Source organism: Eubalaena glacialis, chromosome 17 (assembly GCF_028564815.1).
Source record: "Eubalaena glacialis isolate mEubGla1 chromosome 17, mEubGla1.1.hap2.+ XY, whole genome shotgun sequence".
NCBI classification, from domain to species: domain Eukaryota; kingdom Metazoa; phylum Chordata; class Mammalia; order Artiodactyla; family Balaenidae; genus Eubalaena; species Eubalaena glacialis.
In genome coordinates this window covers 204,464-221,809 of record NC_083732.1, presented here as the reverse complement: position 1 = coordinate 221,809, position 17,346 = coordinate 204,464, and the positions used below count along the sequence as shown (strand labels likewise).

The following is a 17,346-nucleotide window of genomic DNA, read 5'->3' as shown; positions in this document are numbered from 1 at the left end:
TGGAGGCCTTATCTTCTGGCTTCAGGCCACCATTCTTGTTGATTTCAGTGCCTGCCAGGCTTCTGATACCTCAACCTCCTCATTCCTTGAAGTCCTCTCCTCCAAGACTGTGTGTCCTCCACCTCACCTCAGCCACTCATCGCCCATGGTCATCCTCTAAATCTCAAGGTTACAAACCGCCTCCCTCCATTAATTCACTTCTGAGCACCAGTCATTCTTACCTGTTCAGCTCATGACCTCTAGTGTCATGACTTCAGAAGTGTTTGACCAACCTCTCCCCAGTCCACGATCAGATGGTACAACCCCATCTCTTTGTGCTCTACACCCTGCATGTTCTCATTCTGACCTTACCCTGTCTAGATTTCATGGTCCAATATCACAATCACTCTCAGGACTTTTACTGACTGGTTTCATCATACTCAGTGGACAATCCCACACTGTTCCACATCTGCAGGCCCACGGTTCAATCCATGCTGACTAGTCAGTCTCAAACTCAATTCATGATGACCACTCCCGCCAAACAATCCTACTGCAATTCCCTAGTTCATTCACTCCCCCACTACATGACCATGTCATCTACTCTCTCTCCTCATTCCTCCAATATCATCTCCTTTTCCTTACTCTCAGCTGATGAAGACACTTCCTATTTCACCGAGAAAGTAGACGTGATCAGAAAGAACTTGCATGAGTTCCCACTGCCACATATATCTACCTGCACCTGAAGAGACTCTGCCCTCTCACCTGTCCATGGATGGACTAACTGTGCTCCTAACCCAGGACACCCCTCCATCTGTAAACCCCTTTCACCAAGTCAGACACAACTCCAACAGTTATCCTCTCTTTCCCCTGCTGAGGAACTTTCCCATCAATATATAAAAAATATGCTCTCATTCCCACTCATAAAAAAGAAATCTCAATCTCCAAATTCCTTTCAATTAGCAAACAGTTCTCTACATCCCTTAAAGCAAAACACACAATGAATTTTCTATGCATGCTGTCTTCAGTTTCTCTCCTTCCATTCTCTCTAAATCCACAGCAATTTGACTTTGCCTTACCATTCCACTGAGAAGGCTCTATACTCCCTGTCCTCCACAGTGCAAACCCAGCAGCATCTGTCATAGTTGGCTGCTTTCCAGGACATCGTGCTCTCTTAGATTTAATTCCTCCCTCAGTAGCCTCTTCCTCTGTGACTCAACCACTGCAGAGTGCCTAAGACACAGATTCTGTGACAGATTCTCCTTTCAGTGTGCATTTGATCTAGGAAATGACCCAGCTCATGCCCTAAAAACCATCTGGACACTAAAGATTACAAATTCACATCCAGCACCAACCTTGTCATGTGAAGTCCAGACTCGTACTCTTACTCAGATATATAATGTCTAACTGAACATAGTCAAAAACTTCATGATTTCTTTCATCAATGTCTTGTAGTTTTCACTGTAGAAAACTACAGAAAACTGTAGTTTTCACCTCCTTGGCTGACTTCATTCCTAAGTATTTTATTGTTTTTGATGCTATTGTAAATGGGATTATTAGTGTCTCTATAGATACACTACTGATTTGTGTATGTTAATTTTGTATCCTGCAACTTTAGTGAATTTGTTGATTAGATCTAACAGTTTTTTGGTGGAATCTTTAGGATTTTCAATATATAAAATCATGATAAAAGAAACAGAAGACAAAACAAATAAGTGGAAAGATATCCCATGTTCATGGATTGGAAGAATTAATACTGTTAAAATGTCCATAATATACAAAGCCGTCTATAGATTCAATGCAATTCCTAGGAAGAGTCCAGTGGAATTTTTAATAGAAGTAGAAAGAAAATCCAAAAATTTGTATGGAACCATAAAAGACCCCAAACAGCCAAAGAAATCCTGATAAAGAACAAAGTGGGAAGCATCACACTTCCTAATTTCAAGATAAGCTATAAGATAAAGCTATAGTAATCAAAAAAGTATGGTACCAGCATAAAAACAGACACATAGACCAATGGAACAGAAAAGAGAGCCCAGAAATAAATCGATGCATACTCAGTCAATTAATATCTGACAAGGGAGCCAAGAACACCCAATTGAGAAAAGACAGTCTCTTCAATAAATGGTGCTGGGAAAACTGGATATTCACATACAAAAGAATGAAACTAGACCCTATCTTACACCATTCACAAAAATTAACTCAAAATGGATTAAAGACTTAAATGTAAGACCTGAAATCATAAAACTCCTAGAAGAAAATCAAGGAAAATAGCTCCATGACATGGGTCTTGGCAATGATTTTTTGGATATGACACCTAAAGCACAAACAACAAAATCAAAAATAAACAAGTGGAACAACATCAAACTAAAAAGCTTCCTCACAATTAAGACAAGTAAGACAAGTAAATGACTGTTCACAATAATATACAAGTCATTATGCTTGAACTTGAACTTACGCAGTGCTCTACGTCAATTAAATCTCAATAAAACTGAAAGAAGATAACACAATATGTATAAAAGCAGATTACTATTACTAAGGATACAGAACAACTTCCTATGTTTAAAAAGTAATTGGGAGGCAACTTGACACAATACAACCGACCTACAGAATTGACCACACAAATATAAACTTTTATACACTCCCCCAAAATGTATGCATACAAGTATAAAAGCATTTGATGCCAAACAGCAAAGACGGTGGGGAAACTCCAATTTTTGTTTGGGAGTATGAAAAACTCAAACCCCAGGTAACTGTGAAAAGAACTTGTACAGTCAACGTACAGAGAAAGCAAAAGACTAACAACCTCATCTCCCCGCAAAAAGCCTCATGACATTCCCACCAAGGAAAACCAAACCAAACCATATGATCCCCTCACCACCCTCCTACCTCAACTCAGGAAGTGTCAGCTCTGTTCTTCCAGCTGCTCAATAAGTCACATTCGCAGAGGCTTCCCTGATCCCCTGTTTAAAATAGAAATGTCCTCCCCTTCCTCCTGGCCATCTGTCACTCTTTTTCTGCTTTTTCTCCGTAAAGTTTATTTCCTTTTGACATGACATCTACTTTACTTGGCTCCTCATCAGCCTTTCCCTCAGGACAGGTAGAGCTTTCATTGCCTTTGTTCACTGCTGTCCCTCCAGGACATGAAACAGTGCTTGGCACACAGCAGGCCCCCAACAGGGTTGGGAACATGACCTTCTCTAATTGCATAGGATCAACTTCAACAAAGACATTAGAATTCCTTTAATTTGCTTCCTTTCCTGTTTTCTCCAGAGACTATTACAAACCGTCACCATATTCATTTGAGGCTGTAACTTCTTCACTTTGGGCATAAGGCCGTCTGTCTTATTTTATGTTAAAAAAAAAAAAATACAGTGAACAGGCATCAATTGATTCACCATGCTATGTCCATCCCACTACACTCGGTCACACCCTTTTACTCTCCTCTCCACTCCTTTATTCAAGACAGGCCTCCCTCTCCCACTTCCTTTCCTGGACACTGAGAGTAATTATTCCTAACCTCTCTGCCTCCACTGGGTCTTCCCTATTATTCTCTAAATCCATCTCACCTTTTCTCTGAGATCTCTTTAGACAATGGATCCCAATCAAGCCTGATCAAACTTGCAACCTAAGCTCCCCACCCCCTCCTGCCTTGAACCCCAGCTTCCAGCAGAGGGGTCACAGCACCACCTCCACAACTCGAGCCCCTCGCCTCCTGCCCCACCAGTCCACCAACACTGTCCGACACTGTCACTGGGCTCTCCTTGTGTGCATCGTACTTGCCCTCCTTGACGCAGACATACCCTAAACAGATCTAAAACCGTGTTCTTCATCGCCATGTTTACACTTTCTACTACACTCCTTTTTCCTTGAAACTGTCCATTAAGTCTGCTTTTGTGGCACTGTTTCCCACAAGTTCTCCTTCTCACTTTCACTGGGGTTTTGTTTTCACTGTTTTGTTCTAATTTAAAACACAAAGAGATGATGCACAACACAGGGTTGGGACACGTCCCCCTACATGGCACACCCCAGGCCCCTTCACACGTCTTGCTGGGCCCTCCATGGCCTGGCCCCTATGGTTCTTCACACACACACCAGCCAGTTTCTTGCCCATGAATCCTTGCCCATAAGTCTTTGCATCTGTAAGTGTTTCCCTGGCCAACCACAATCACAAAAGTAATCTCAATAGTCTATATTTCTATTTCCCTCTTTTAGACATGATTTACTCAAAAACAGGAACAGTCATTTACTTGTCTTAATTGTCTAAGATAACACTTGGAACACGGGTGCTCAATAAAATTTGATAAACCCAAGCAACCAATCTCCATTAAGGAAAACAGTCACATAAGCTGGTTATGACTGAAACAGTGAAAGCTCAACTTGGATGAACAATTCCATAAACAATCTCCAGAAATTAGGACTCCATAACTGCTTATCAGAATTATAATTCTATTCTGTCAATCTTCCTTCCCAAGTAAATAAGTATTTTTAAATTAACATTGTAGGTATTTGGGCTTTTTAAGAAAGAGAAAAACTTTAAAAAAGTATTTAAAAAGGTGTAATTTAACCTTAAAAGCTTCTTCTTCTTTGCTGAATTTTCTGGAGTCTTGGGAAGCTTTGTCTCTTTCTGGGGTGTATGCAAAATGGTCTCTGTAGATTTTACCCTCGGGTTTATCAGTCTCTCCATAACCTGTCTTCCATCTGATCCAAAATCCACGTGGTATTTGTGAGAGGATTCTGAATCAATGAACAAGACATTCTCCGACTCATCATCTTTTTCACTATCTGATGAATACTCTAAAATTTCTGTAGGATTTGTCTGAAAAAAAAAAAAAAATTAAGAGAAATGCAATTAAATTTGGAGAACTCTTTATTCAAATTCACATTTATACATGCCTATTATTCTATCCCCTTATGACTATATTCATTGAAATAACTTTGTAGATATAGTATCTGTAGCTTAAACTTCTATTTTGACACAAAATCCAACCTAAGTACACCATATACCCAAAGACAAGAGATTATATCAATTGTAAGCCAGGCACTATCTCACAGAATCCACCAAATTCAGTACAAATATCTCAATCTTCCATCAATAAACTAAAAGAAATGTGCCACACATATGTCAGTCTCAAAAACTGAACTCATAACACCAACCTGAATGGCCATTAGTCATTGTAATCTAACACCTATTGGAAAAAGAGCATTGTTTTGATTTTGAATTTTAATATGGGGTAAATAATATTCACTCTTTGTTAAAAGCCAACTATAAAGAAAATTGCCTCTTCAGGTGTAAACCACTTAATTTACCAAAGAAGTCTCCAACGATAAAGATGAAAAATGGACTTTTCCCACACAATTCCAATACAATATTATATTTTCAAGAGGCTAATTTGAAATTGCTAATATCAACAGGAACTACTTAAAGAATGAATCACTGAGTCTTCTTCCTAACATTTCCTATTCTTTCTTTTACTCAAATTTCTGAACTACCAGAAAAATAAGAATTTTTTTTGAAAACCAGATTATAAAGCAGAAGTCATATCAACAGCCAATCCTGGAGAAAAGAATCAAAACATTCTTCTGTGATGTTTGCTGTCTTTGCCCAGACACATGCTAAAACTTTCAAGTGTGGTAGGTATTTTATTTTCCCATTACTTGGTTTTGCAAGTCAGTCCCGTACTAATGTCAGCAACAATCTACCCTTCAACATTCTAATTTTCCAGTATATCAGTAGCCCCTCCTAATTTAATACCTACACTAAATTTTAAATTTACTAAATGTAAATTGTACATTTAGTTGAATGGATTCTGTACCCGGTCAATTCACAGTGTAGCTATGGGGACCCTCATGAGGAGCCCTTTCTACTGATGGTCAGCATGGACTGTGTCACTGGCATTATAGCAGGCACTTGGCTAGAGCAAGTGAAGAGGATACAAGTGGATGAGGGTTATCATTTGTGGGTATATGTGTGTGCATGGGTGTGGGTGTGTGCGTGTGTGTGTGTGTGTGTGTGTGTGTGTGTGTGTGTGTGGAGGTTGGTTAGCACTATGGTTTTCATCATTTCCTAATCTACACACAAGGCAAAAGGTTTACCACATTTGGCCTTGTTTGAGGATTTTACAGTTAAAACCTTTTTAAAAGCTTAAAAAGGACATCACCCATCCCCACATCTCCTCCAAAAACCAGCTTGGGTAGTCACCTGTTACCAGGCGCATTTAAAATACGAAAAAGTAAATGAAAAAAATTCTCAAAAGAAGAGCTTAGTTCCACTATCCTTTCCACGATCTCAGTTGCATGCCTACATTACTGCATTACTAAAGTGTTTAATTACTAAATACTGCTAACCCATTAATAAGCTCAGGGGTCACGTTTCCCCCCAAACACAGCTTCCAAATAAATATTAACAATAGGCCACAAAAAGAACCAGGGTCGTTTACACTGAAAATTAAGTTCCTCAACACTGAAAAGTTTTATATATTACTTGAGAACTCCAAATTTAATTTCATCTTTTTGTTATGGAATGTCTTTTCTTTTAGTACTCTCAAGTTCTGCGCTTCCTGCTAGAGCAGGGCTTCTCAACCTCAGCACTGTTGCCATTTCACACTGGATAATGTGGGGTCCTGTCCTGTGCATTGTAGGCTGTTTAGCAGCATCCCTGGCCACTACCCACTAGATGTATTAGCACTGCCCCACCAATCATGACTATCAAAAATGTCTCCAGGCATTGCCAAGTGTCCTCTGGGGGACAAAATCATCCCCAGTTGAGAACCACTGTCCTAGAAAAATGTCAACAAATAACCAGCGACACGTGGCCTGTGCTGGGGACTCACATGCAGAAGCAAAGGGGGCACAGGGCATTGTGGGGATGGGGAGGTCAAAATGAAATAGTCATAAAACAATGTGGTGGAAGTATTGCAATCGAAGTGTTGTTCAGGCTCCACGGGAACAAGAGGAAAACAAAGCCAGGTGGGGCACAGGGAGAAGGGAAGAAGGAAAGAACTGCCACCTAAAGCTGAATGCTAAGTGTAGGTTATGAGGCAGCGAGAGAAGGAAGTACATTCGGGGCTAGGAACAGGAGGACCACAAATATGAGGCCAGAGAGAACAGAGCACATGCAGGAAAATCTACAAGCAGCAGAAGAGAGAGGGCTGTTGAACACCTTGCAGACCAGAGCAGGGCATGCAGCTTTATTCTGAGGCACTGGGGGAGCCACGGGCAGTTTTAACAGGGGTTGACCAAGTCACATGTTGATATGGAATGATCATCCAAACAACAACAGTCATCCAACAACAGATCATCCAACAACAGTCTGAAGAACTGACTCTACGGGCAAGGAGGGAAAGCAGCTAGCTAGAAGGCTCTTCCATAATTAACGCAAGAGATAAAGAAGATGTTGAGGAAAGTGGGAGTAGACAGAAGTGAACTAGAAAGAAAACAAGGAATGAGATGTAACAATCCTTAAGGGCTTCCAGATGTTAGAAATGAAAGTGAAAGCAGAGGCAAAGGACTCCCCAAGCACCTGGTTTGAGCAACAAGAGAGGAACATTTATCAAGAACGGGAATTCAGGAAATATTATATGTCCAATATATCTGGAGAGGGATGGTTACTAATACTAAATATGGTTTTGATATGTTAATATTGCAATGCCTATGAAACAGTTGAGGTAAAACTGACCAAGAGGCAGCGGCTCTATGGGTCTGGAGCTTTAAGAAAGGGATATGACACGGAGATACAAGTTCAGGAATCATAAGAACAGAAACAGTGCATGAAGGTATGAGAGTTAGAAAAGACTGTCCATGGAAGTTATGTAAAAGTAAGAAGAGACGGTTCAGGTTGGAACCTTACGAATATCACCAACATTAAACCTGTATTCAGGTGAGAAGAGACAGAAAAGTGGATTGGATTTGAGAAAAAAGAGATTGCACAGACATGACCCCAATATCATCTCAAGCTCAGCCCTGCCCTCAACAGCAGGTTATCTTAAGCAATTTATTTAACTTTCCCATGCCTGTTTCCTCATCTTCAATTTGGAGAAATAATCACATCTAACACATTAAGCGTTTAGTAAATGTTTTAAATTTTGTATTTATTTTCTGCAAAGTTTTTTTTCTTGATTCCTAAGAGGATCTCGATGTAAAGGACAATGAGGAACACAACAAACAATGTCTTCCGCAGCCAATCAAAACGACAACTAATGCCGTAGCCAGCAAAGGAAACCATGTATTCTTCACGTAGGCATTTCTAATTTCTAACAGGAAGCAAAAGGCCATAACAAATATCTTTAGCAAAAGAGAGTAAGAGGCAACACTTCAGCATATTTTATTTTAGAACTGCTCCCCCAAGCCTGAAATCCTGATGAACGTGGAAGAACTTTCCTCACGTGGACACAGAGATAAACTACAGCTCACCAGACACTAGCTGTCTTAGCCCCAGCCTGACAGTAAGGAACTCACATTCTTTCACAAAGATGGTGTGCACATGTGCACACGTGTGCATGAATGCACGTGCATGGTGTGTCTGTGTGCAGGCATGCGGAGGTGCATGTACCTGGGATGAGAGGAGAAGGGAAGAATCAAAGACAGGTCAGAGGAGCCTGCAGGTTCAGAAGCTTCAGTTTACATTTTATCTTTATACTGTAGAATCTGATTAATGAGAAAGGAGGGCTATGAGTTTGGGACCAAGAAAGACTTGGTTCTGAATCACAGTGCAGCTATTTTATTGTTTTGCAGTTGCACAAGTTACTTCACTGGCTCTCCCATCGCTTAGTTAAATGGAAAAATTCTACTAGAAATATTTCAAGAATTAGAGATACTTACTATTTATTATGAAATAATTTAAGCACATGGAAAAGGATAAGAAATAAAAAATACATGTTTTCATTACCCAATCACCCTTCATTAAATATTAACACAATACAAATTTTTCTTCAGTTTTTTTAATGATGCGGTTGTAATTTCCTATATCTCTCTTCCTGGTCTAGTTTTCCTCCTTCCTAGAGGTAACTCTCTCCTGAATTTGGCATTTCATTAACATCCTGTTTTTATCCTTTTTCTACCACACACACACACACATAAATACTATATAGTATTATTTTGCAAGCTTTTAAACTTTATATAAAATTTTTAAATGGTATCCTGTGAACACAGCTCTGAATGACCTACTTTTCCATCAATATTATCTTTTTTTTATATTTATCCATGTTCATACATGTAGCTCTATTTCAGTGTGGCCCAATGAAAGAAAGCTATGTAATTTAAAATTTTCTAGTAGCCATCTTAAGAAAATAAAAAGAAACAGATGAAATTAATATGATACTATTTAACCAAATGTATCAAAAGTATAATCATTTCTCTTCTTTCTCAGTTGTCACCAGAATCATCTTTAGCAGTCCCTTCACAGCAACCCCGGTTTTTGCTTCTGTGCACCTCAAAACTCTCCCAGCCTCTACCCACACCCAGTTCCAAAGCCACTTCCACATTTTAAGATATTTGTTACAGCAGCACCACACTTCTCAGCACCGCCCTCTGTACTGGTCTGCTCAGGCTGCCATAGCAAAATACGAGAGAGAGAGAGAGAGAGAGAAAGACACAGAGAGACAGACGAGAGACTGATTTTCTCCTGCTTTCTTTGGAAAGCTAACCAACTGGTGCCCTCTGAAAATTTTCATATACAATTACTTTCTTCAGGTCTACAGCCCATTTACAGAAATAATACAGAAGAGAAAATCAGGATCCTTTGCAGTAGAAAAAATACTGCAGTGGTCAAATTCACAGAACCAAAGAGTGACTATGTAGCTATGATCATAATTTGCTAATGTTTAAAACATAACAAAATTATTAGTATTATGACTCTTTTTCTCTCCTCTGACCCAATGAACTTCAGAACTAGGAGTCTCCTGAATTAGTGATTAAGTATCACAAATGACAAGATTAAGACATGAGCAAGTAGTTCCTATGAAATCAGTCAGCAAAGGCAAGGACAACACCCTAACCTGACCACAGCTGAAGTCACCTGCAATCTACCAAACCCGTACTGGCTCAGTTTCCAGAAGTCAGAAATACCACTGTAGGAGACATCCGTTACAATTTATTTCTGACCCCTCCTTTCAGAGAACAACTGCTTTTCTACCGGGGGATAGCCATCCACCTCCAAGCAGCCACAGGGATGGCCTCCCATGTCTGAACAGTCATGTGTCTACTATGATTGGCCTTAGGTAGGCAACTGACCAGATCTGAGGCAAGCAGATTCTGCAGATCTTGAATTGAGAGTTACAGAGTCTGAGAGGTAGAAGCTGAGACACACTACTGACAAATCTCTAAAGGAAAGATCCGTGAGTTCCTGCTAGTGAGGTTCCCAGATCTCCCTGAGGCCCAGTTCACCCTTCAGCTTTACCTTAGATTCCTCAGGATATACTAGCATGATTCCAAAAAATTTACTTTTCCTCTTAAACTAGCTACGTTTGTTTTCTGTTACTTGCATTTAAGAAAATTAACTATCTGCTAAATATCTCCAAGTACAGAAAATGTTCCATTAAACAAATATGTATTAAGTACGCACTACGTGTAAGGTGTTACGCAAGAGAGAAAATTTAATGAGACACAGTTCCATAAAGACCTTGAAATCAAATAAAGGAGATATTTCTTAAAAATTCTTAACAGATAAAGATGAGAAAAGAGAAAAGAAAGCACATAAGGTAGCAAAGTACCATGGATATTCAAGATACACAGACAAGTCTAGACAAATGGAAGTTTAGAGTTCACGTTGGGAGGCAAGAGACAATAACAACATAATCCTACAGATCGGGTGTGTGTGTAGACAGAGCACACACGTTCTCTCACAAAAAGATAAATCAAATGACCCATCATCAATGGGAAATAGGTTCTAAATTTATTTCTTGGAATAATGATGAACTGGGGCAAATTCACTCACATCCTTGCAATGTGGCTTCTTGGTACCAGTGACTGCTCTGGGTCAGTGATAAAGTCCATGCCTTCAGACTCGTTTCCATTCCCAGCTCCACTGATGAAGTGCTCTAGCAAATTAAGTTACTATAGCGTTTTAATGTGCTGAAAGTAATTCAGCACACTGGCAAGCATTAATTCATTTCCAGCCTACTACTTTAATAATTATTACTCTAAAACTGTTCGGTAACCAAATAGCACTACTGAAAATACTTCAGATAAAGAATCAGTTGGTTAAAGTAATGCACTAGGAAAGGCCAAATTTCATGACAGTCAAGATAGTGGTGCTACCAATTGAAATAGAGGACACATTCAAGAGCAAAGAACAGTGGAAAGAAGGTAATTCTTTGGAATACAGGGAGTTTTAAATGATCACAGGACTAGCACAGACACAGAGAGCCACCTGGCAGGAGGCTGGAAATTCAGCTGCTTGGCAAAGAGGTCACTGGAGAAGAAACAATCCAAGATATTGACCTGTAAGATGCCCTCATGGAGGACATGCTTGAGGACAAGCTGGCCGCCAGCACTCTAATTTCTGGGCTCCTTGAACCCAGTCAAGGTGCATTTATGACTTCCACCTCATCGTAGACAGCCTCCCACAGACTGTATGGTAGGAATCACAATGGCTCCATGACTTCCATTACTTTTAGGGATACTTTATTTTAATAATCTATAATACCGTGCAGCCAAGATGATAAAAAGACCCCACTGTCTCGCCCTTAAAATCTGCCAGTTATCTGGCAGTGCATACAACATCTGAGCGATGGGGAGAGCAAGGATAAAATGGGAAGCACACAGCTCACAAGGATAAAATGTGAGCTGTAATCAGCTGGAAAACCAGGAATAAAAAAATTCTACAATTTTCTAAATAGGTGGATATTCAACAATATCACTGTCTTTTTCTTTAAAAAATAGATTTTAAATAAGTATCATAAATTTTTAATTTAAAAAATTAATTAGCATAATGTTCTATGCAATTCATCGGATACTCTTTAAGCTAAAGTTACTTCCTGTAATCCCATCTACAAATTTCTTCATGAAATGTTCAGGAAAGAGTTTTGTAAGTAAAGAGCTACCCCTGAACTGAAGCGTCCTAATTCCTATAAATCAAATCTTTATCTAAATCCATGTATAAACGTCTACATGTGTAGAGTCCTCCTGGATAAAAATTGCATCCACTAACAAAGTTAATAAGTTAACTGCAAGGGCTTCCCTGGTGGCGCAGTGGTTAAGAATCTGCCTGCCAATGCAGGGCACACGGGTTCGAGCCCTGATCTGGGAAGATCCCACATGCCGCGGAGCAACTAAGCCCGTGAGCCACAACTACTGAGCCTGCGTGTCTGGAGCCTGTGCTCCACAACGGGAGAGGCCACCGCGACAGTGAGAGGCCCGCGCACCGCAATGAAGAGTGGCCCCCCGCTCTCCACAACTGGAGAAAGCCTTCGCACAGAAACGAAGACCCAACACAGCCATAAATAAATTAATTAATTAATTAATTAAAAATAAATAAATAAAATATGAAAAAAAAGGAAGTTAACTACAAGATTAAGCCGACCCTCTGGGGTAAAGCAAATGAAACCAATCAGCCAGATGAAACACCACTCTAACTTTCATAAATTAAAGCTTTTAATTCTAAACTTTATAGAAAGGTCACACCAAGAGCAACAGTGGAGTATCAATAATAAATGATAACCTCTTCATTTTCAGATGATGCCTTTGTAGCTAAATACTCACCCAGCTGGTAAAACAAAAGGAAGATGGTAACTAAACTAAAATCATTCCTTGAGATAACCAATTACAGGACAGAAAACAGCTCAAACAAAAACACAAGCCTCGAGCCCTGGTCTCAGCCCACACAAGAAGGCGTCCCCAGCGGGGCCAGGGAAGCACCTTGTGCGCCTGCTAGCCCTGCAAACGGGCAGGGCCACACCCGACAGCACTGCCTCTGCTCTCCGAGGCTTCCCACCCAATTACCGGCCAGCCCAGACCTGCCCTGGGAGGATCGGCGAGGGCCAGGCTATGACCAGTTCACCATGTTTATCCTGGTTCAGCCTCCCTTTCTTCAACTCAGTACAAATGAGAACAGTCAGGAGAATTTTAAGGAAAGAACAAGAGAAGTATAAGGTCCTGCCTGCTGAGAAGCTTTTAAATCTAACAACCACCACTGAATGTTTTTAAGAAGGTTAAAAGGTGGGGGCAACAGCAAATATGCTGAAGAAGATACGCCATGGCAGCCGTGACAAGTAACACCGCCAAAACCAAGACCGCTCTTAAAAATTAAGGGGAATGAAGAGTACTGGTAGCTGATAAGCCAACAAATTTAGTTAGCAAATGCTCTCATTTCCACTCATAATTATAAAATGGAATTCATTCGTTTAACAAAGTGGTTGAATGCTGCTATGTATCAATATCAGAAATCATTCTGGGTACAGTGGATATACTGGGGGCGGGGTTGGGACACCAGAATCCTTATCCATGTGGTCTTTAAATTCCCGTGGAATCGTAACACACACACACACACACACACACACACACACACACACACACACACACACACTCCTTAATTAACAATGGGCTGTTCACTGGCTATTTATCAAGAACTACACTGGTTGTGTGAAAAAGGACAGCAAAACCACCAAGAATGGAAGGAGTGTATCAGAATCCCAGCTCCTAACAGTATTTTATTTTCTTCTGGGATTAAAAATCAATAAAAGCAACAAAATTCTAGACAACAGAGTCTTAAACTACTGATAGGAGATACACTTTCACTGTTTACTTGGTGAGCTTTCTGTGACTGAAACTTTATCCATGAAAATCACTGCCAGCTGTAAGAGGGAAACAAAAGCTACAGATTTTCTCACACATTCAAGAAAAAAAAATATTTTCGGAGGTAAACAGGTTTAACAAGCTACACCCATGGTTACACCTCTGTAAACCACTTGGCTTGCCTTCCCCAAACCAAATGTTTCCAACCTCCAATTCCAGCCCAGTGAGAACAACAGAATACCGACATGGGTTCACAAAAGCACCACTCCACCTCATCTTAGCATCCAAAGTGCCTGCTCTGAGGAGCCCAAGGAGGAAACGAGAAACAGCAGGGCAAAGGCTCACCCTAAGACAAAGAGCAAGAGAGAGAAACTGCGGCACTCAAGAAGGAACCTGCTGGGTCAGTCAGAGTTCACTGAGCAGCTGAGTGTGGAGAAGCGCCTGCAGGCCCAGGTCCAGGAGGAGCCCGCAGCAAAGATCCACCCAGAACCAGGACCACATGGCCTGGCGAGTGACTCCAGGAGAACAAAGAAAAGCACCCTTCCTCCAAGGAAGACAGTATATCACTGGAATATGGGTGCAGTCTGTGACACAACCTGTCTGACCATTCTGTTTCAAATATGTTCAGAGAAAGACACAGCCCACGTCTTTCTGCAACACGGCCTTCTGGCAGACCCAGGCAGGGGTGGCACACGTATCCCTGGTCAGCTGGAGGCTAAGGGGCATCCAACTCAAACTTACACTCAAAACTGGGGCCTCAAAATTAACAGAGAAGCAAAAAGGACAGCATACTCAAAAAGATTAATCTGTTCATTTGTGCAAACAGAACCAGAGGCAAGACACAGGTTGTTGCTGGTTATGAGTCAGGCTTTGCTTTTATTCAAGGCAAAGAATTAAAATCCTACACAAACTATTAGGTATAAAATAAGCTATAGGGATATACTGTAAACACGGGGAATATAGCCAATATTTTACGATAACTATAAATGGAGTATACCGTTTAAAAATTGTGAATCACTACATCGTATACCTGTAACTTATATAATATTGCACAGCAACCACACTTCAATTTAAAAAAACTAAACTAAACTAAAACAAAATAAAATCCTACACAATGCAGAATGGGGTTGGGGGGGGGGGGGAGATGGGATGGAAGAAATGGAGGGAGGAGCCTAGAGAAGGTAGAAAGAAGGCTTCAAAGGAAACAAGCCAGGTAAGTGCCCTAAGGAACAAGGGAATAAACAAAAGCAAGAACACTGAAAAGCAACTACACAGCCTCACAGGGCCTAAGGTGTACCCTCCAAACATGGGTTCCAGGAGGTGTTAACAGGCATTCAGAGAAAAGGGAGCTCCACGGTCAAATCAATTTGAATAAACATGGTTGAATAAAATTAAGTGCTGAGATTTCTCAGGAGCCTTTAATACATCCTTCCATACTGTGATCTCTAGGAGGAGGCTGTAGTTTTCCATAATTTCTTCTACTTCCATCTTCTAAAATACCATATGCTGAAGAGAGTTTAATATTTTCTTGACAACTCACAATTATTCTCATGGATAACCATTATTTTGGACTTTGAGGTATGCAGTTCTGCATATGCCAGATGGGTTTCCTTTCCCACCATTAACAAGGTTGCTGGCTGGTCTCAAACCTGTGATACCCAAATCTGCTCCTAGCTGCATTTCTGATTGACTATCAAAGTCACAGACTCCTTGTTTGCTTTGGGTTTGAAACCAGGAAACAGCAAGGCTCAGTGCTGGACAACAGGAGGACTATAAAGATTAATAAAATATAGATTCTGCTCTTTAGACATTTGTATCTAGCTACTTGTTCACAATTCAGTGAAGCCAAAAACACTCATTGTAAAGAAAATCTAAAAGCAATTATTTTAGGGACTTCCCTGGTGGCGCAGTGGTTAAGAATCCGCCTACCAATGCAGGGGACACAGGTTCGAGCCCTGGTCCAGCAAGATCCCACATGCTGCAGAGCAACTAAGCCCATGCACCACAACTACTGAGCCTGCGCTCTAGAGCCCGCAAGCCACAACTACTGAGCCCACGTGCTGCAACTACTGAAGCCCGTGCGCCTAGAGCCCATGCTCTGCAACAAGAGAAGCCACCACAATGAGAAGGCCGCGCACCGCAACAAAGAGTAGCCCCAACTCGCCACAACTAGAGAAAGCCTGCACGCAGCAATGAAGACCCAAAGCAGCCAAAAATAAATAAATAAATAAATTAATTAATTAAAAGCAATTATTTCAGAGGTTAGCTGAAAAGGTCCCAATCAGACTTCAGGCAGGTAGCATCTGACCATATCTTATATAACATGATGAAAGAGGGCAAACTAGGTAAACTGAAACAGAGGAAGATAAAATGATTTATATGTAGTCGTCCAGAGTCACACAACAAGTTAAGTGAATAATCTCAGGAATCCCCACTATCCACACAGGATTCTAAACACACTACACCAGGCTCTGTCTAGAAAATAATGCCAGCCAAAAGAATAGAGGAAAACATATATACACACACACAGATACACATACATATATATGTCTACATATTTAACTTCAACAGCTACTGAAGTGCAGAAAGGCAAAATGAATTCTCTCTAAAGAAGAAATTTGTCCTGTGTATTTTTCCATAACATGAGGGTCAGTAAAGGTGATACAGCAAGCACTTTATATTAATATCAAGGATTTTAAAAGGTATAATGTTTTATAATGCTCATTTCATCATTATTTCAATAACTAAAAGATAATGTTTAACATACTGTTGGGAATTTTACTGACCACAATGAGCTAAAACAATATTATGGAGATAAGTCAGCTCTGAAAATGATTACTCTTTAACATTCATGCAAGAACATGAACTATGAAAAAGAAGTGCCAGGTTGTTTCAGTCTCTAAAAGCTAGAAACAACAAAGCAGTCCACTCTTAAGAAGATACTTGGTTTAAACTGTAAATTCAAACAAAACAATGTTTATCTTGGTGAAGTTTTAAAGACCCATGATACTACAAAGTTATGCTGGGCTTGATTCACGAAGTCATGTAGATTTTCTTACTTGAAAAATAAAGATAATGCTGACAAAATAATCAATTCACTAAAAGAACATATCTGAAATATAGTTGAACTAGCAGAATATTTTATATATACATGGAACTATATATATAAAACACTGTATAGCAGAACACTGACAACCAGCAAAAATTTTGTGTATGTTTCTGAACACTTACTATGGAGTGTTCAGGAGTGTTAACTCAGCGGTTGAGCTGAACCAAGCACGTGCACTCAGAAGGGCTGCTTTCCTCACTGGCCCTTGACTGGCACTTGAGAACTGATCTCTTGGAATATTCAAATGGATAGAAGTATTTTGCACACTCAGTACCTTGGCCACACTGTACTATTCTGTCTAGACGGTCTCTGCAAATCATGTAATTTATGGTGAGCACTGCTTTCCTTCTGTGGGAGACTGGGTTTGGTCACTACAGTCAGTCACCAAGCATGGTTACCGGCATGACCAAACCCCACTAGGAACCAGTGAGCTTACTACACTCTACATGTGCTGCTACAGTCATTGCTCGAGGACTAAGCGTGTCCTGTGCAACCTCTGGGTGAGCACTCTTGGAAGCTCATGGCTGGTT

At 40.4% G+C, this 17,346-nt stretch overlaps 1 protein-coding gene across 6 annotated transcripts in view; it reads right to left on the bottom strand.

Annotated features, from left to right (window-relative positions):
• The window catches only part of SPIDR (scaffold protein involved in DNA repair), a 367,405-nt gene that overhangs the window by 237,227 nt on the left and 112,832 nt on the right, over positions 1-17,346 (bottom strand). For all 6 annotated transcript variants that reach the window (XM_061171846.1, XM_061171848.1, XM_061171850.1 and 3 more), the window contains exon 6: positions 4,545-4,795. In XM_061171846.1, coding sequence (XP_061027829.1) covers positions 4,545-4,795 — 251 coding nt within the window. The remainder of the gene's footprint in view (positions 1-4,544; positions 4,796-17,346) is intronic.